Here is a 21,247-nt window from a genome sequence, read left to right as displayed (position 1 = left end):
GGTAACATATTGAGGCCCTGTTTCTAAAAAACTAAAATAAAAATAAATAATTATTCACATTTGGGAATTCTGTGAGCAATAGAATTAATGGGCTTGCTACTTCCTGAATGAAGCAACGGTGAAATTTATTTTCTATTGAGTTCATGTTTTTCATTTCCCCAAGTAATTTTTAATATTTACCGTGATAATTTTTTAAGTCTTGACTCAATCCTATCTCCACAGGTTCTGGTTGTCAGTTGCTTTATTTGTTAGCAAGCCAAACTTTGTATATAACGCCTTAGCATATATTTGGTTATTTTGAAGTTATTTTCACATATGCCCTGTTGGGTAGCAAATAGATCATTTTTAAGAAGATAAGAAAAATGAAGTACTGTTTGGAAAGCTAGATTCCTTTTGCATGAGTACCACCTTTGCAGTATCTGGGAGGCATAGGAGTCTCTGGCAGTACATATAGTTCAATCATTTCCATAGATTTAGGAACCTTTAGTCTTCGCAACACAGTTGATTTGTGTTCTTGTTAAGATAGTATGAGGCCCTGAATTACTACCTAATTCAGTAGATATTTATAGACACAATCAAATTAGCTTGGCCTTTACATTAGGAGAATTTAGGTTACTTTTAACCAGGCAGTCATTTGAAGGGCAAATGTATATAATCTAAATGAAAATACATTTTATCACACCAACTTATGAAATGTGTGACTTCCCTGTAAGATCTTGAAGTGAGAAATCAGTTGCTAGGACTTGTTACACTGTGATCTGTCTCTTGCATTTGAGCTTCAACATACTGCCCTGTTTTTCTATAATGCTTATTCTGCTGTAGACTGGAGTAAAACTGCTACTAATGGTTTAAAGAAGCAGACTGTAAACCAAGGAGTGTCCAGCTCTTCAAATTCCTTACAGTCAAACAGTAACTCCACTAACTCCACCACACTGCTAGTGAATAATGATTGCTCAGTACACGCAAGCGGGAATGGTATGTATGTCTCAATATAGTATTTCTCAAGCTAGTGTTTATTTTTCAAAGTAGTTTTATCCTTTAATGGCATTTTTGCTAAGCAAAGTGAATAATTACATATATGACTAGTAGATCAAAATGTGGTTCCCTTAGAAAAGAGAAAGTTCATTAATCCAAATTTATCTATTTTAGAGCAAATACTGGAATGACTATCTTTTTTTAAGATTTAGTTTTAAGTGCTGCCCAAAGACTTCAGTACTGTGCTATTTCTGTGAGAGCAGTACCTAAAATAGCCAACAAGACTATATCAATTTTTATTACATCTATAATCATACACATCTTCAACACTTTTAAACCTTCCTGTTTTTCACTTTTCATGTTTGTTAATTCTTCCCCACAGTGTGGCTGCCTTGTGACAGCACCCAAATCCCCATGAATATATCAAATACTGAAGGATGAACTGTGACCAGTATCGATGACCATATATATCACCAATATGTGGACAGATTATTGCTGCTGTGCCTCCTTTACTCATTAATTCTGACATTTCTAGCTAAAACTTCTGTTATATTTTCTTTCATAAGACTGGGCTGTTCGTTACTCATAAAAGCTTATCTATTTTTACCTTCTTTTGCTTCTTAATATATCTTTTGCATTTTTATAAAAACTTCAGTTCTGCTGGTATACTTTATCCTTCCATTAAGAATTTGCCTTGATTCATTGTTTTAGTACATTCGTTCTTTTCAAAAATGACTAATTCAAATAAATTTGTGAGGAGGTTGGTTCATACATCTACCAAATAGTTTTCCAACCTCCCACAAATGGCAGTTCCTGCTGGTTTGTCTAGACTTTTAAAATACAAATAGGATGACTCAAAATCAATGTTTCTCAACCTCAGGCACGATTGACATTTTGGGCTAGATAATTCTTTTTTGTGGAATTGGAAGATGTTTAGCAGCATCGCTGGCCTCTACCCACTAGAACCAGTGGCACCTCGACACCTGTTATGATAACCAAAAATGTATCCAGACACTACCAAGTGTTCCTTGGGGAGTAAAACTGCCCCTAGTTGAGAACCACTGCTGTAAATGATGAAAAACAGCTGCCATATGGCCTTAGCTCTTTACTGTCAATACCAGAAGGAAAGCTCTGGGCTCTGTGCCAAATAGGTATATCAGAAATGATTCAATGTAGGTAAACAGAGTAGAGGCAGTGGGAACCAAGGCTGATTTCTAAGTTAGTGTGAGAAAGCCCGCTGAAAGCAGAGAGATCAAAGCAGTGAGCTGGGCCATCAAAAGCCTTAGAATCACAACATGTGTTTGGGGCTCTTAACCCATAAACCAGATTTCTCCACACTCTAGAAAGAGCTCAGAGATAAAGCCTCACTTGCCTAGCCCTATCAATATGTTGTCATCCTCTGAGAAACTAGATTTGATGGAAGTAGCACATTTTGACACAGTTGTTTGACACAGCTATTTTTGCTGCCTGGCAATGAGGGTGGGTGGGGGTACATTTCAAGGCCACCAAAATGGCTGTGTCTAATAATGCATATTATGCATGTCAGCTAAACATTCCTCACTCCTTTAGTCCTCGCATTGACATCCAAGGTGGATGAGGAATGGAAGTGGCAATTTCAAAAAAAGAAGCTAGAAGTTTAATGGTTTGTTTATTATACTGGGTCAAATTGTTCTTGCACCAAAATGTCCTCAAGCCAAAATGCCTAAATCGGAACAGCTGCCTGAGACAGTTGCATGCCCTGTTTGAGCTGTGTCACAGATAGAGCTGTGTTGACCACATCCATCACCTAGTTTGCATGAACATGACATATTTCAGTGATGAACTACCTTAGAGGCTTGGGTACCGGCAGCCATCTCATTCAGTACATGGGGCCACAAGCTCCCAGTTGGGAAGTAATTCACATGTTGACTCCGTCACTTCTGAGCTGTGTAACCTTGGGCAGAGCACTTGGTATCTGACACCTTAGTTTCATCATCTGTGAAATGGGGATAATAATAGTACCTATCCCATAGGGTTATAAATGAGATAATACTTATGAAATGTTACTATCATTGTTATTATATGAATTATTATGTCACGAACTAACAAATTGGCTTATTATTCAAGCTTTCTATGTTGTCTCCCAATGGTATAATGGGCAGAAGGATGGTGGGAAGTAGCTAGACAATCCCAGTAGCTGTGCTCCCCTACAATTCAAGGCCTGCTTAGGGTGGGGATGGCCCAGGTCCAAACCCCGTTCCCCTATGCCTGGCTGCTCCCTGTCTTGCACTCTTCAGTTGGAATTGGTGGTTTCTTCTTGGGAATCAGTCCTGTCCTGATTTAGTAGGAGGGGCTGGTTGAGTCTACAGTGATGATTTCTTCTTGCTATGACTGTTGTAGCTAGTTGCTCTGAGTTCTTCTGGTACCAAGTTTCATTTTATAGGAATCTAGGGAACTGAGAACCTTACAAGGTATATATGGGGATCTCTGCTAACCTTCACCTTTTGGGGGAGACCAAAATATTACCTTAGGCTATATTATATATATATGATAGTACTTGAAGTCAATATATGTTCAACCAGAGTTAGGAAATGGACCTTTTAAAATATATTGCTTTGCTTGGTATTTTCACCCTTTCATTAAAAAGAACTGCCATAGAGAACTGGTTTCTGAATCAATCTCCAATTTGTTATGCTTACTTTGAGTGGCCTTAGGGGAGGAATGAAAAATAAATAAAGTATGAATATGTATAATAAATATTTTTTTAAATAACCTGTTTTATATACACATACCTAAGAATAAAGTGACGTTGGTTTTTTAATGCTTTCTGTAGATACTTCATGCCATGGACTTTGTTTTTCCTTATGCAGGAAATGCTTCTACAGAGAGGAATGGGGTTTCTTTCAGTGTTCAGAATGGAGACGTGTGCCTTCACGATTTCACTGGAAAACAGCACGTGTTTAATGAGAAAGAAGATTCCTGCAATGGAAAAAGCCGTATGGCTTTCAGAAGGACTTCAAAGCGGGGAAGCTTACACTTTATTGAGCAAATGTGATTTCCTTTTTCTAAAACCAAAGTATGATGCTTGACAGTGTGAAATGTCCAATTTTACCTTTTACACAATGTGAGATGTATGAAAATCAACTTATTTTATACTCAGCAACCTCTGGAGGAACATAAGCTAATTGAGGGCAATGATTACTATTGGCAGAGGAAACCAAGACGTTATACCATGTTTTTTTAGACATTTGTGATTTGGTTTCTTATCCTTCGTTTTAAAAGAAGGTTGGTTTTAAATAACACACTAAGAATAACACTCTTGTCCAAAAAAAACCAAAAAAAGAGTAGTTAATTTTCAGTCACATTTTAAAGAGGCTAAGTTACTTTGATAACATATAAAGCAACCATTGACTTCAGCCTGTTGGTGAGTTTAGTTGTGCATGCCTTTGTTGTATATAAGCTAAATCCTAGTGACCTACATGTCAAAACTCTTACTTCTACAATTTTTTTGTATTTATTTTCTACTGTGTAAATTTATTCTTTTGTAGAATCATGGTTCTGTCGTTTTTGTCTAACGTGGTAATTCAGAAAATCCTTGCTAGTGAATTCTAAAGCTCCTTTTAGAAATTATATGGGATGTGAAATACAGAAACCTCACTGAAATCAAGAAATAATGATGCCAGCCAGACTGGGAAAATGTAAGCAGACAGTGCCACAATTAGCTCATACAGTGCCTTTGAGCAAGTTAGAAAAAGGTACCCTCACCGGGCAGCCCCAACCCCATGGGCTCATGGTTTGGCATATAGAACGGGGGTCATATTTTAGCCCCACTCAGCCTCTTGGGTACATTCTTGTGCAGGGTATGACCTGTACAGCCATATGTGGCATCCCATACTCATACCCATCTCCTGACCTCATCCCCAATGATCAGATTATAGAATTTGCATCAAGATGTTTAGCTTTATCCCTTGGCCCCAGAGAGGGATGGAACTATCTAGACCATATGTCAGGAAAATCGTGAACGCAGAGATACACAATGAGATACACACACTGCCACTTCTCAAATGCCAAGAAAGAGCCTTTCAGGAGAGGGGAGTAGACTAGGATTACTTTTTAAAAGAGTTATATATAAGGAAAGAAATCATTGCTGTTCTTTAAAAGGCAACTGCATGATAGATATTGTTGATTGTTATAACTGGTACACTCTGGCCCAGCCAGAGCTATAATTATTTTTTAAAATGTGTCAAGTCTTAAAGAGTGTATAGTGACAAGAGGGCGCAGCTATTGGGAACAGTGAAGTGTCCTGCAATGCTGTTGTTTCCATAGATATCAAACCTTGATTGCTCCTAGTTACATAGGGTCTCTCTTGCTTCCCACCTACCCTGCTTGGGCAGTGCCTCAAGTATGTCCTTATTAAGAACATTTCAAAACCCTTTAGTTAAGTCTTTCACTAAAGTTCCCTTGCATATATTTCAAGTGAATGTTGTATCCCAGACTAACCATAATAATAATATAATACATTTCTGTGAGGCTGATTTGTCTTTGCAATATTTCTTCTCTGCTTTATTTAATTGTCTTGTATTTATATGTTAAATCAACAAAAGTGTTAAAAATCGACAAACATGTTAAAATCAACGCAATAAATTTGCATTTAAGTTCTTTAAGTTTGGTGACTTTCACAAAGAGAAAACATTTGCAGTCTCTTTCCCTGGTGGCATGGCATGGCATGGAAGTGGTAGGACATGCCTGATTAAGACAAACACGACAGTGACATGCATGGGGAAGCAGCAGGCACCCTGTGACTATGAAATTAGAGCAAAGGTGGTTCTGCCTCATGAGATCAGCTTCTGAGGCCGCTTTTTCATTTTCTGTTTTCCTCTTTCAAGATTATCTCTTCAATGCATGCTGCCTTTGGCCTATAGCCAATGTACGAGACCCTATTCAGATCCCACCCAAGGATCTACTTCCTCAGCATCAATAGTAAGATCTCAGGAAGGTGAGGACAGGATTTGGGATTTCTGGATTGCTGGGTACCATGTGGGAGCCCCAAATAGGTGAACCTCCACAAGAGATTTCTGAGCAATCTCTCCTTCCAAGATCCTCTGCTCTCACAAAGATTCCAAACACCAAATCGATAAGATAATAATTGGGGAGGGGAGACCTCAGAAACCATCTTTCTAAAGCAGATTATATAACCAAAGTGTACATAAAGGATGTACAATGTACAGTGTCCTTTAGATCCTCACCCCTTATTTTTCCTATTATGTTCTGTGCCTGGGCTATGGTCCTTAAGCCAAATGTCAGACAGAAGCAGGACAGGACAGAAAGAGAACATTCCTGAGAAGCATCCGCTTAGTATTTAAAATTGGTCCCACATTCTCAGGCTCTATTGTAAGGAGGCAGAGGTGGTACCAATATTAGGGGAGAAGGAGTGTAAGAGCAGTGGCCAGTATTTGAAGAAGTGTTTCCTCAGAACAGTGGGGAAGTTTTCTTTTGTTTTTCCAAAACAAACTGCAATCATTAATCCCACAAAGGAATTTTCACTGGCTTCAATGGGTAGCATCATGATTGTGCTCATCAAAAATGGTGAAACAGCTTCACTTGGGATACTGGGTTGTGTCTAAAGAGGTCACCTAGGAGGCAGGTCAGTTTGTTCAAGGCCATTTGGACAAAGATCTAATTTACTGAATGACCAATTCACCAAGTGAACTTGTTTGGTGTCATTTTGTCTCCATAACAGCATTTTGTTTTGTTTTGTTTTTTAGACAGAGTCTCACTCACTGAGTAGAGTGCTGTGGCATTAGCCTAGCTCATAGCAATCTCAAACTCCTGGACTAAAGCGATCCTCCTGCCTCAGCCTCCTGAGTAGCTGGGACTACAGGTGCACACCATGATGCCTGGCTAATTTTTCTATTTTTAGTAGAGACAGGGTCTCATTCTTGCTCAGGCTGTTCTTGAACTCCTGAGCTCAAGCAATCCTTCTGCCTCGGCCTCCCAGAGTGCTAGGATTACAGGTGTGAGCCACCGGGCTCAACCATAACAGCATTTTTTAATTTTTTTTTTTTTTTTAAAGACAGATTCTCACTCTGTCTCCCAGGCTAGAATGCAGTAGTGCGGACCTGGCTCACTGTAACCTCGAACTCCTGGGCTCAAGTGATCCTCCTGCCTCAGCCTCCTGAGTAGCTGGGGCTATAGGTGCACTCCACCATGTCCAGCTAATTTTTTAAAAAATTTTTTTGTAGAGATGGTATCTTGCTATGTTGCTCAGGCTGGTCTCAAACTCCTGGCCTCAAGTGATCCTCCCACCTCAGCCTCCTAGGGTGCTGGGATTACAGGTGTGAAGCACTGCACCTGGCCTATAACAGCATTTTAAAAACTATTTAGTTTGTCTCTGCCTCAGCTCCTCACTGCTGCAGTAGGAGTCTGAAGAATAGGAAAAAGGAAAGACTGAGTAGGCATAAGAACATAATCTTAACACGTTGACCGCCATGTGAGTTGTATTTAACTCAGGCTAGTTTTGAGCCCGGGCCTCATGAAGCAAAACCCTGCAATTGGTTCGTGAAAATCTCACTTGTGGATGTTCTTAGTGTTACCATTAATATTGACAATTTAATTCTAAAATGGATTGTGTTGCATGTAACTCATGTGCAGAAAATAAGAAATAACAAATTAAAAAGGATCATTTTGTTTTAATAAATCACCATGGCCCCAGGGAAAAAAATTTTTTTTTCTAGTGTGGCAATCAATGTGTTAAATGTGAAGAATTCTTATCAGTATATACTTTTTTCTTTTCACCTTAGTCTCCAGGTACTACAAGAAGGCAAGGCAGGCAAAAATTGAATATATATTTCTGCAGAATATATTATCTTAAATATATTTAATAAATATAATCCTTACTGTGATGAAATCTTACACTTCCAGGCATTTCTTCCTCTGTTTCTCTCTCAGTCTCAAAGTAGCCACTGGAAGCTGGAGCAGAGACAAATTCAACATTCCTTAAATGTTATAATGAAAAACAAAATGACCTCCAGTCAACTAAAATTATCATAGAAATAGCTAAATTTGGTGAAGTAATTATTTTTCAGTGAATTCATTCAGAATTGGCTCTCTTTTCTGGGTCAAAGATGGAATCCTTTTCTTTAGAGTCAAAGACCTGAACCCTCCAAGAGAAACATTTATTGGTTTCCCCCTTGGATGCTGACGTGTGTCTCTCTGAAAACTGCCTTGGCTGAAGCCCCTGTGGCAAGATGATGGGCAGACCCTCTCATTGGGCTCAGATAAGTCATACATGATGCCACTCCAGGGTCCAGGTCTGGCTTTTCATCTTTATGAAGATCATGAATTGGTTTCAGAAATGAATAATAACATTCCCCATGATATACCATAACTACTTCTTGACAAATATTTGAGAAATGACATGCTCACAGGTTTCTAGTGGGTGATAATCAGAGAAAGGTTTCATGGATATGGGGACCAAGAAATGGAAGTTTTGTATCTCAGGGAGTGAGGATACTAAGATACGAGACTGATTCTTATATAGCACAGCCTATTAGTCCAAAATGAATCACTAAAATTTGCTTGGAAATTTGAAAGCTAAAAAGTGGTAGCCTTCCTTTTTGGTTTTATCCCAGAATTTTGAGCATATTGAAAAACATAGCTTATATGATGATATGAATTAAAGCAGAGACCAACACCTAAGAATGTAGACTGGCCATACACCAAAAGAGTTGCATGTGTGTATAGCAGAATTAGCAAATAATGAGATCAAAAAGTTGAAAATGTTTCTATGCTAGGTGGAAATGCCAAGTAACGAGCAAAGATTTCATCAGTCGTTTCTCCCATAGCTGCAAAACATACTCCTGAAGAAGTACTCAATGGGAACAAAAGCTATAATAAAAAGAAGCAGTGATCCTAGCTTTTAGATGTAGAATACATGAAAATTCTAGTAAGAGTACATGTTCAGATTCCAAAATAGATATAATGATGATAACTTAATGTCTAGTTTTATTTATCCCTTAGACCATAGCAAATTCTTCATGGAGACGCATCAATCACATGGATTGTTGTGTAATTCAAGAGCCAATATTAAAAAAAAAAAAGGATGAGCTAATGAGGGGTTTTGTGCTTTAGTTGAGTCACAGAGTAAAGCCATACATTTATGTTCTGGAATATCTAACATGAATTTGGTTAAGGGCCAAACACAAGGGGACCCAGCTAAGCCGGACTGATTTTCATTCACCCACTCAATCAACACTAATTGAGTACTCAACACTGTACCAGGCATGGTAGAAGATACCAAAGACTGTTTTAATGAGTAACTTCCAATCCAGTTAGAAAAACATGCCTCATCCACATATGAAAACAAATAACAACAGAAGGTGATACATTATTGCCAAACTTTTCTATAAGCCAGGCTTGTACTAAATGCTTTATTTCATCCCCTTGATCTTCAGTCACTCTATGAGCTAGCTGCTGTTATTAAGCCCGTTTTACAGATGAGAACACTGAAGTTCAAACAGTTAAAACGACATGCCAAAGGTCACACCTTTGTAAATAGCAGAACTGGAATTTGAACTCAATTTGGACTAACTCCAAGTGCTAAGCTCTTACTAAAGAAATTGCTATAGGAAATCAAAAAATGGGATAGGCTAATAGAAGGGAAGAGATGAGGTGACCCTTCAGGGAAAGATGGGCTTCAGATAGTCAAGAAGGAGGAGGAAGGGCTGAATGAATCAAGCATACAATAAATGCATGGGCACTAGCAAACAGCTTGTTGAAGCAATAATTCTGTTAGTCTAGCTGTCCATAGGAATTCATATGTGGGCTAGATTTTAGTGGACAATGAATACTAGGCTGAAGATTATGAACTGTAGGTAATTAGCAGCCACGAGAAACTGTAATAAATTCCTAGTTTCAAGTTGTAGACCTTAGGAAATGAACTTCGAGCCTGGTCGGGGAAGCGGCGCCCGGGTGGCTAGGGGTCGCAGGCGCCGGGAATGTAGCTGGGGGACCCTGTCCGGGTCTTCCCCTTTCCCTTCCGGGGGGGCCCCACTACTCGGGATCCACTTGGCGGCAGAGACGGGACCAGGGATGGCGGTAAGATCTTGGCCCGTGGAGGGGCACCCAGGCTGCCGCGGTGGGCGGGCCTCTTTCTCTTGCCTAGGGTGGGATTGGTGCCCGCAGGGAAGCGGACTCGTGCCCGGCCCAGAGGCGGGTTCTCTTAGGCTACTGCAGGCCGCCTCCTTTTTCTTCCCCCGCCCCCGGCCGCGACTCTAAGAGTTCCGCTCTCTGGGGAGGCGGGGCCAGGGTGGGTCTAGGGGCGAGGCTGTAAGCTCCTCCCCAGTGAGTGGGCGGAGCCTCCGGCGGAGCGCTTGTCTTACCTGTATCCCTCAGGGTTCCACTCCAAGGGTTCCACTCCGCGGCAGGGGCGGGTGGGAGGGAGGCGGGCCAAGGGCATCCAGGTGGCCTCGGCGGAAGGGCTCGTTTCTTCGGCCTGGGCTGCGGTTGGCGGCCAAGTAGGGAGGGAAGGGGCTCAAGGAGACAATCTGGTTCCCGCCTGGATCTGGGTTCTCCTTGGCTCCTCTGGGAGGAGCTTTTACTTCCCCCCTCAGGCGCGACTTGGAGGATTCCGCGCCGCGGTGGGGGCGGAGCAGGGGGCGGGGCTTAGTCCGGCCTTCGTGGGCTCCCAGGCGGCTGGGGCTGGCGGGCCTCTTTCTGCCACCCGGGGGCCTCCTCACCACCGCCTGGACACAAGAGAGGCTCGGCAGGGGCGTCCTCGCCCCACGCCCAAAACCCAGGTTCCCTCATCTCCTGAGAGGCCGCCTGCGACCCGCGAGCGTCGAGAGCTCCGCGGCCCTGGTCGAGGCGGAGCCGCCATAGCGCCAGCCCCCGTCTCCGCCCCCGCGCCTCCCAGCCGTGCGAAACTCTGGTTGGCTTGCTTTCCAGTCTTACTTTGGGTGTATCATTTTGAAAAATCTCGACTTCTTGCCCAGCCCCTTCCCAAGAACTGACAGAGGCTGTGTTTGGGGACCAGGCCCTCTTGGCGGCTGCAGCCCCGGCGTCCCGCCTCTACACAGCAGGTCGAGTGTCCGGGCCCGGGAGCACTGGAGAGATGCGGAGCAGGAGCAACTCCGGTGTCCGCTTGGACGGGTACGCGCGGCTAGTGCAGCAAACCATCCTGTGTTACCAGGTAAGGAGGAACCACCCCGAGGGAACGTTTAGAACTGCCCTCTCCTGTCACTCATTCTCCTCCCCAGGCCATTGTCCCCTCTTGTGACCTGAAACTTTACAATTAAGAGGTTTCCTATTTGAATCCAGTCCTTGCTAGCCAGTGGTTACCTCCCCATTCTCCTTAAATGTCAGGGGACCTAACGGCTGCTGTGACTACTCTTCACAGAATTCTTTGGCCATTGTTCAGGATCCAAGACAGAATCGAGCCCCCTTGGTGTCCTGTGTACAAAATGCGTCTTTTGCGTTGACTCTGATTTTTTTTTTAAATCGAGAGAAGAGGTGTGTGTAGGTTGGACAGAGCACACTGAATGAGGACGGTGAACTCTGGACTGTGAGGACAGTAGACAGGAGTGAAGAAGCTCCTGAGCTTTGCATATGACTCGGGAGTTTGGAGTGACTGCTGCTGTCCCTCTCATGAGTGACCTTGTTAGAGACGCACCTCTGAGAGCCTTAGGGCCTACTCTGGTTGCTATTTTACAGATTAGAAAACTGCAAGGCTAAAAAGGTTATTGCATGTAGCAGGCTCAGACCCAAAGGTAGGTCGTTGTCTCCCAAGTTCAAGAGGTCCTATGAAGCTGTCCATGTATTCCGAGGTATGAATATGCCTGCTGTATTACTGAGCCAAAGTTATGTGTGGGTCCATCATGTAAGACCACTGAACTATTTTTATTCCTAGTGAAGGCAGCAGCTATGTTCTTTGCCCTCAATCAACAGCAACTATTTATAGGGCCTTCAGAGTCAAAGAAGGAAGTGGCATTCGGGGGTTAGAGGCCTGACTTGCAAAGTGGTCACTCCCAAGCCACTGACCATTTTCCCTTGTTAGCTAATTTCTTAGCCTTGTTTCCTCATTCAGGAAATATATGTTGTGCACCTGTTACATGCAAAGCACTCTACAAAGTGCTGGGCTTACAAAGAAGAATAAATGATTGTAGTACAGTGACATTTATGCTTAGGGTATAGGTCCAGAGTTCCTTATCTGAAAACCTCTTGGGGCCAGATGTGGTTTGCCAGTCAGAAATGTTTGGCTTTTAGAAAGGTAACATGTATATAATGTACTATATTTACTATAATAACTGTACCCAAATGTGGGCAAAAACCCTTAATCAAGCACATTATTATTTTTACATTGGAGTATGAGTATTCACATTGAGTGAGATAAGTAAAAACTAAAAAGAGTTTCCCATTAGTTCAGGTCATCTTTAGCCACCAGAAGAGCTTGCTTGCAGACTTAAGAAAACACTTGAGATTTTCAGAGCTTACTGACTTTTGAGATTAAACATGAAGGACCGTGGTCTTTATTTTGGGAACTTTTAGAAAGGACCCCCCCCAACCCAGTTTGTGGAGGCAGGAGAAGATTCCTGGAAAAGGTGATGTTCAAATTGAGAGTTAAAGTAGGCAGGCAAATGGAGGTTATTTTTTTGCCCTCCTCCTTAGAATATAATTAACATCTGTAAAGTGTTTTAAAATCCAAGTTGAAAAGCCTTTCCCTTTGTTACTGTGATGGAAGGGGCTCTAAGGAATGCTGATGAAGCTTAGTTCTTTCATCAGACCTGGGTTTAAAATCCCCAGGTCTGTCTTGAAAGACATGTGTAACCTTTATTCATCCTTTCTGAGTCCTTGTCCTCATCTGTAAAATGGGAATAATAATACATGCTTTCACTGAGTATGTGTAAAGAAAAAATTAGTGCCTAGTACATTGCCTGGCATCTAGGGTGCAATCAGTAAATAACAGGTGCTCTTATTGGGGTTATGACTCTCATATAGGCCACACGTTAGTACCCAGGCCTAGTGGTCCTTGTATGACTATTGCTACCCACAATGCTCCCTTTCCTGAAAGCTCTGATATAGCTATTAAGTGCTTTCTAGTCCTTGAAAATAATTATGTCTCCCCATTGATGCAGTGAGATCTTAAATACAGAGACCTCATCAGTTCTGTTCCTTTGCATCAAGCAGTGCCCAGATGCATGAAAGGTACCCTTAAGTCCTTGTTGATAAAATACTTCCTGTAGGGTTTGAGCCAGCCATTGGTCCAAGCTTGCCTTCCCTCAAGAGCAAAAGAACTGTCTTCTCATTAAAGCAAAGCTGCTGGGTTGGACTTTCCTCCCTAACATTTTAATGATTAAAAAAGGTTGTCTGAGCCTTTAGTTGTATTTATTTTGGGGGTAGTTGGTGAGAAGCCCTTGTATTTGCCCTCTTTTCCCCTTCCTGGCTGCATTGTCAAGCTCTTCTGGCTAACCAGAACACTCCAAGCACAGTTTTGCTGGGAAATCCCATGAGTCTACAGGTGCAGAATTGCACCCATTTGCCCCAACAATCAGTCTCCACAGTTGTAGAGCCCTAACTCATTCCTGGGCTCCTCATCTTCTCTGAGTGATCTTAGGCAGGTCACCTAACCACTCTGTAACAATGCATGAGCAATGTTATATATATTTATATATATAAATAAAAAATGAATGAGTGAGACTAATGGTTTCTAAAGCTTATGCTGTATCTCCCCATCTTCTTTAGATATGTGCAGATGTTTCTGAACTCTGTTTCTGATTTGCTTTTTAAATTAAGATCAACTTATATTGATTTCAATTTTTAGAATTCATTCCGTGTTAAATATGTCAAGCTAGTCATCGTTCTTCTGTTAGAGGCAATAGTTTGTTCATATCAGCTAGCATCTCAACTAATTCCTTTTCCTGTATCTGTGAAAGAGAAGAACTTTTCCCATTAGTCATTTACCAAATGTACTTGCTGCTAAATATTATTTAAATCTAAGGCAAAGAAGGAAAGAACTATGTTTATAAAAGGGTCCTTTTGCAGGTTTGATTTTGTAAATATATATTCTAGGGAGTATCTTTAAAAATTTGTTGGTTTTAAAAAATAGAAATTTCTAGATTATTTTGGCTCAGGTAAGAAATACTAACTTTGTACACTTCTTCACTAACAGCTCTGCTTGAAGACTCATTAATAAAAGTGTGATAAAAGTCGTGATAAAAGAATATGAATCAGAAAAATAATGATCAAGGCAGTGTTCACTGTAACTGCAGATTATTTGGTATGATAAAGCAAATAACAGACCAGGATAGTAACTAAATATTGCTATTTAATGGCAATGGAATTTAAAATGAGAAGAATGGAATAAATAAAACACGAAGCATGGAACAAATAGTAATGGTAATAAAGAGGAATTTGGGAGAGGATTAAAAAATGTATAATTTGACGGGCGCAGTGGCTCACGCCTGTAATCCTAGCACTCTGGAAGGCCGAGGTGGGTGGATTGCTCGAGGTCAGGAGTTCGAAACCAGCCTGAGCAAGAGGCAAGACCCCGTCTCTACTATAAATAGAAAGAAATTAATTGGCCAACTAATATATATAGAAAAACTTAGCCGGGCATGGTGGTGCATGCCTGTAGTCCCAGCTACTCGGGAGGCTGAGGCAGGAGGATTGCTTGAGCCCAGGAGTTTGAGGTTGCTGTGAGCTAGGCTGACGCCATGGCATTCACTCTAGCCTGGGCAACAAAGCAAGACTCTGTCTCAAAAAAAAAAAAAAAAAGTATAATTAAGTATTGGAAAATAATAATATGGCAGAAAAATAGGAAGAGACTAGAGTTAAAGCATTCTAAGGCCTTTATCACATTAAGAAGGAAAAAGGAAAGAAGAAGGAAGATAAAGGTATTATTGTCTCTTTTAAGTCAAGAGTTCATATGGAAGCATTCCATTAATATAAATGAATATATAACTTTAAAAATGATAGAGCAATAAAGAAAACTAATCTTCCAAGAGAAGGAAAGAAAAAGGTACTTGGGGAGGGTGGGAAGTGAAAAAGTATGGTAAATATAAAGGAAAAATAAGATGTGAATAAGTCCAATTATTAGTAATCACAATAAAGATAATCTTTAAATTAGCCAGATAATGAAAATTATTTTAAAAATTTAAAAATTTGATTGAATATACATACACAGAACTGTGCACCCAACCAATAGAAAATACTTATTTGTTTCCACCTCACAAGGTATATTTTTCAAAAATTGATGACAAAGTATAAAGGAAGTCTCAAAAAATACTGAAGAATCAACGTTATGCACACCACATTTTTTTTTGGCCAAAATGCAGGAAAATTAGAAAGCAATGACAAACAACTGCTAAAGCCCCCCAGATATATTTGGAAACTTAGCAAGCCTGCTTCTAAATATGTCTTGGACCTAAAAAGAAATTATCATGGAAATTATGAGATAGTTAGAACTGAATGACAACAAAATCATTCCAAATAAAATTTACGGGATACAACTAAAGTGGGATTTATAGTGAAATTTATCTCCTTAAATGTATATATTAGAAAAGAAGAAAAATTTTAAAATTAATGAATTCATGATTGAGAAAAGGACAACAGAGTACATCCAAGCAAATAGAAAAAAGGATATAATGATAGGAGTAGCAATTAATGTACTATAAAACAGATAATAAAGATTGGCACAACCAAAAGCTGATTTTTTTAGAAGACTAGTAGATAGGCAGACTTCTGGCAGGATTGATGAGAGAGGAACAGGGGAGGAAGAACAAATATCCGATACAGTAGCCCCCCCTTCTTCGTGGAGGATATGCTCCAAGACCTCCAGTGAATGCCCAAAACCACAGATAGTACCACCCTATACATACTATGTTTTTTCTTATACATATCTGTGGTAAAGTTTAATTTATATATTATGCACAGTAAGAACAGTAAGAGATTAACAACAACAATAATAAAATAGAACAATTATAATACTATAATAAAAGTTATGTGAATGTGGTATCTCTCTCTTTCTCTTTCAAAATATCTTACTGTGTGTAATATTTTCAGACCGCAGTTGCACTTGACCGCGGGTAACTGAAATTCCAGAAAGCAAAGCCATGGATAAGGATGGACTACTATATTAGGAGTAAAATGGAAAAATACTATGAATGATATTTGACAGTAAATTTGAAAAGAAATAAACAGTTTTCTAGATAAATGTTAACAATATTAAGAAAAAATTAAATCCTGATTAAACCTATAGCCATTAAAGAAATGGAATGAGCCAAAAAAAGTCTTAGTACAAAATGGTTTTACAGACTGGGACCAAGGAACATTTAGAGGCATATTTATTCATTTATTTTTGAAGCTAAGGAATTTGACTTTTACTCTGAGAAGGGAAGCCATGAGAGGGTTTTGAGCAGAAAGTGACATCATTTGAATGGTGTTTGAAAAGAATCGCTCCACCAACTGTGTGGAATAGTAACCATAACAGGTCAAGGAGCAAAGCAGGGTGACCAGTTAGGCAGCTTCTGTAGTTGGAGCATGATTACTCAGACGAGGGTGGTTGAAGTGGTGATAGCGTGGAATAGTGAGATTTGGGGTAAATTTTGAAGGTAGACAACGAGATTTGCTGGTGGATTGGGTATTAGGTATGTGAGAAAAGAAAAATCAAGAATGACTGCAAGATTTTTGGCTGGAGGTAGGACGGAATTGCCATTTATTGAGATGGAGAAGATTGTAGAGGAGCAAGTTTGGGGTAGAAGATGCACAGTTTTGTTAAGTTCGAGGTGTTCATTAGGCATCCAAGTAGAAATGATAAGTAGGTGATTGAATATGTGAGTCTAGAAGTTAGGGGAGAGGTCTGAGCTGGAGATAAAAATATGAGAGTCATTGGTATATGTATGATGTTCCAAAGGCCATGACACTAGATGAGATCACAAGAGTGAGCAGAGACAGAGAAGAGATGAGGTTCAAAGAGGAGACCTCCAGAAGTGGAGAGAGTCACATGATAAGGGGAAGTTACCACCACAAGAGACTGAGAAGAAGCATTTGGGGAAATAGGAAAATAAGCTGAGGGTAGTGTCCTAGAAACTGCAGTGGAATGAGTGTTTATGTCCCCCAAAATTCATATGTTGAAGTCCTAATTCCAGTGTGATGGCATCAGGAGGCAGGGCCTTTGGGAGGTAATTAGGTCATGAGGGTAGAGTCATTATGAATGGATTAGTACCTTAAGAGACTCAAAAGAGATGATCTCTCTCCACCACCGCCATGTGAGCCCAAAGCAAGAAGGGTCTGCAAACCAAGAAGAGGGTTCTCACCAATACCTGGCCCTGTTGGCACCCTGAAACCAGACTTTCTAGCCTCCAGAACTGTGAGAAATACATTTGTTGTTTAAGCAACCCAGTCTATAGTATTTTGTTAAAGCAACCCAAGCTGACTAAGATAGAAGCCAAGTCAGGAAAATGATTCAAGGAGAAGTAATCAGATGGATAAAAGGCTAATAATGGATGGGGCCAGGCGTGGTGGCTTACACCTCTAATCCTAGCATTCTGGGAGGCTGAGGCAGGAGGATTACTTGAGCTCAGGAGTTTGAGACCAGCTTGAGCAAGAATGAGACCCCTGTCTCTACTGAAAATAGCAAAAATTATCCAGGCATGGTGGCGTGCTCCTGTATTCATGCTCCTGTAGTTCTGGCTACTTGGAAGGCTGAGGCAGGAGGATCGCTTGAGCCCAGGAATTTGAAGTTTGACCTGTGATGATGCCACTGCACTCTAGCTGTGGTGACAATGTCTCCAAAAAAAAAGAATAATGGGTCAAAGTCAAGTAGCATCAGGATGAAGTGATCATTAGATTTAGGAATGTGCAAATCATTGATAACCTTGCCAAGCATTTTATGTGGGATATTAGAGGAAAAATTGGCCAAATTGAACTGAAGAGAGAAGGAAAAGACAGAAATTGAAGATTCTGAGTTTAAACAATTCTTTTGAAGAGTTCTGCTATAAACAAGAGCAGTCGTTTAGTAGAGATGTGGGGTCAAGAGGGATTTTCTGTTGTTGTTTAATGTGAGAAATTATATACCTAGTGGGAATGATCTAGTAGACAGGGAAAAACTGATAATGCAAGAGTGAAAATTGCTAGAGCAAAGTCCTTGCGTGAGTGAGGGGGGATGAATTGTGGCATATGTGTGGTGGGGGGCCTGAGAGAGGAGCACAGGTAGCTTATCCATCAAAACAATAGGGAAGGCAGGGCACATCAGCATCATGTTCCCTTTCTGCTGTGGTTTATATATGGTATATTTGGGCTTGCCAAGTCTCATGTTGAAATTTGATCCCCAATAATGGGAGGTATTTGGATCATGAGAGCAGACCTTCAGAAGGGCTTGGTGTTTGCTGTCTTCTTAGTACTGAATGAATTCTCACTCTCTTCCCTCAACAGTTGCCCTGATAACTGATTGATTGTTAAAAAAAGAACCTGGCACCTGCCCCCCCCCCCCCGGGCCTCCTCTCTCACCATGTGATCTCTGCACACACCAGCTCCCCTTTGCCTTCTGCCGTGAGTGGAAGCTTCCTGAGGCCCTCACCAGAAGCAGATGCTGGTGCCATGCTTCTTGAACAGCCTGCAGAACCTTGAGCCAGATAAACATCTTTCCTTTCTAAATTACCCAGTACCGGGTATTCCTTTATAGCAACACAAACAGACTAAGACATTTTTGATGGTTTCCACTTCCTAAGCAAAACACAAGGCAGTCATTAGCCAAGGGTAGTGGGCATAATGAGGAGTTAATGGAGGCTTGAGGAGAAGGTATGAAACAGTCCTGTAGGAGAATGAGGTAATGGATAGGCAGAGGATTTCTAGTATAATTGTTAGACAGCACTAAGGGGCATTCATTTGAAGGGAGTTCAGTCAGCGTGGCTGTGTGTTTTTTCTCCAGCCACATTCAGCTGCACAGGCGTACCCTCAGAGTTGGCAAAGAGGCAGATTTAACCAGAGCTGGGGTTTGGCCAGTGAGTACAGTGGAGAGGGGCAAAGGATTACCAGATAACCCTTATCTTAAACTGTTTTAGATAAAAGGTAAAAGAAGGATAGCTCCCAACTCCTCTTATATGGCCACTATCCTGTGATGCCATAGTCAAACAAGGCATGATGAGAAATAAGACTTAAGGAGGAAATTCACATATGAATATTGATGCAAAAATACAATGTAAAAGATTAAGAAAATGAATCAAGCAATGTATATAAAAAATCTTGATCAGGTGTGGTTTATCCCAGAAATACAAGGAAATTTACTATTAAATCTATTAATGTAATTTACCACATTAATAAAGAAGAAAAACAATGTGATCATCTCATTAATAAAGAAGAAAATTCAGAAAAGCGTTTGATAAAATTCAGCATCTATTAATAATTTAAAAGTACCTCTTAGAAAACTAGGTACACAAGGGAACTTTATTATCCTGATAAAGAGTAATGTAAAAAAAAAAAAAAACCTCATAACTAATGTATTGGAGAAAGATTAGAAACAATATCTTAAAAGTCAGTAACATCAAGGATCCCCACTATTATCCCTTCTGTTTAGCATTGCAAAATTGTGACCCATATAACAGACATGAAAAGGAAATAAGAGGCAAGGATATTATCATTATTTGCAGATGTAAGTACCATAGAAAATCCCAAACTATCAGAACTAGAGTTTTCCATTTTTCAAGCACATTTTCCATATATAAGATCCATGTGCTATAATCAAGGTGCCTCTTGACATTAACCACAAACAATTCATAAACATTATAATTTCTTACAAAATTATAAGGCTGGTTACGGTGACTCATGCCTATAATCCCAGCACTTTGAGAGGCTGAGGCAGGAGGATCACTTGAGGCCAAGAGTTTGAGACCATCCTGGTCAATATAGCAAGACTTTGTCTCTATATAAAAAGCTTTAAAAGTTAGCCAGGTGTGGTGGCACATGCCTGTCGTCCCAGCTACTCTGGAGGCTGAGGTGGGAACATTGCTGGAGCCCAGGAGTTCAAGGTTACATGAGCTGATCCCACCACTGCACTCCAGCTTAAGCAACAGAGCAAGACCCTGTCTCTAAAAACAACAGCCAAAAAAGTCATTTACAGTAGCAACCAAAACTATAAGACATCCTTGTATAAATCTAATAGAAGGGCTAGACATACCTAGAGAAAATTGTAAAGCTCTATTGAGGAACATAAAAGAAGACTAAAGTAAGAGGAGAGACATACCATGCTTTGGAATGGGAAGATTCAATGTTGCAAAGATATATTCTCCCCAAATTAATGATAAATTCAGTGGGCTGCCAATCAAAACCCAAAAAGAACTTTTCATAGAAATTGATCATGAAATTCACATGCTGTAGTAAGGAGCCAAGAATTAATTACCAAGACATATTTTAAGTAGAAAAAGGGAAGGGATGCCTTACCAGATTTCAACACATAAACCTATGGTCATTAAAATGTGTGATACTGGCATAGCAACAGACAAATAGACCAGTGGAAAAGAATAAAGACCCCAGAAACAGAAAGGATAGATTATTCAACTAAAAATGCTAGAACAATTGACTACCTATATGGAAAAAAAGAAATTTATCCCTCTCCTGTAAACCAGACACAAGAATAAATTCCAGAAGGATTAAAGACATAAATATGAAAAACAAAGCTATAAAACTTAAAATGGAATATTTTTATGATCTTGAGATAAGGAATGATTTCTCAAACTGATTATAAAAGCCATAAATCATAAGATAACAGATTGATAAATTCAACTGTATACAAAAGTAAACCCCCTTATATGTGATAGGAAGTTTATGTAAACAAGGCTAAAAGATAAGCTACAGAATAGATAAGATTTTTGATTCACATCTTGGAAGCAGATCCTCTGCCCTAGTCAAGCTCTCAGATGACTGCAGCCCCAGCCAACATCTTGGCTGAAATCTCATGAGAGGCCCTGAGCCAGACCCACCAAGCTAAGGCTGCTTCTGAATTCCAGACCCACAGAGGTTTATTGGTTTTAAATTACCAAATTTGGGGATTATTTGTTATTCAGCAATATACACTAATACAGAAGCTTAATCCTAAAAGAGCCCCTTAGGGAATCAGCCACTTATATAATTGATTGGATTCAAGTTTCAATCTTAGCTGACAGCTTGCCTTAATTTGATTAGAATAGCAGGTACCAACCATTGTTACAGCTTCTGGGTTTGTAAATAATCTCTCTTCATTACTTCTCTTAATAGCAATGAGAACTGATTTGCAATGTAGTGCCAGAATAACCAAAAAATATTT

General features: G+C 40.2%; 3 protein-coding genes across 5 annotated transcripts in view; all 3 read left to right on the top strand.

The window, feature by feature from the left end:
• Positions 1-5,566, top strand: part of ADGRG2 (adhesion G protein-coupled receptor G2) — a 107,738-nt gene extending 102,172 nt beyond the window's left edge. Inside the window, exons 28-29 of the mRNA XM_075999297.1 lie at positions 823-975; positions 3,825-5,566. Coding sequence (XP_075855412.1) covers positions 823-975; positions 3,825-4,009 — 338 coding nt within the window. The 3' untranslated portion in view covers positions 4,010-5,566. The remainder of the gene's footprint in view (positions 1-822; positions 976-3,824) is intronic.
• RS1 (retinoschisin 1) overlaps positions 2,836-21,247 on the top strand; it is a 284,554-nt gene continuing 266,142 nt past the window's right edge. Inside the window, exon 1 of the mRNA XM_012784696.2 lies at positions 2,836-2,846. The gene's annotated coding sequence lies outside the window, so the exon portion shown is untranslated. The remainder of the gene's footprint in view (positions 2,847-21,247) is intronic.
• Positions 10,458-21,247, top strand: part of PHKA2 (phosphorylase kinase regulatory subunit alpha 2) — a 78,745-nt gene continuing 67,955 nt past the window's right edge. For 2 of the 3 annotated variants that reach the window (XM_012784674.3, XM_012784673.3), the window contains exon 1: positions 10,458-11,143. In XM_012784674.3, coding sequence (XP_012640128.1) covers positions 11,066-11,143 — 78 coding nt within the window. In that variant the 5' untranslated portion in view covers positions 10,458-11,065. The remainder of the gene's footprint in view (positions 11,144-21,247) is intronic. The other variant, XM_012784675.3, reaches the window with a different exon arrangement.

This window comes from Microcebus murinus, chromosome X (assembly GCF_040939455.1).
Source record: "Microcebus murinus isolate Inina chromosome X, M.murinus_Inina_mat1.0, whole genome shotgun sequence".
Taxonomy (NCBI): Eukaryota; Metazoa; Chordata; class Mammalia; order Primates; family Cheirogaleidae; genus Microcebus; species Microcebus murinus.
The sequence above is the reverse complement of the archived record's forward strand: the minus strand, read 5'-3'. Positions and strand labels throughout refer to the sequence as shown.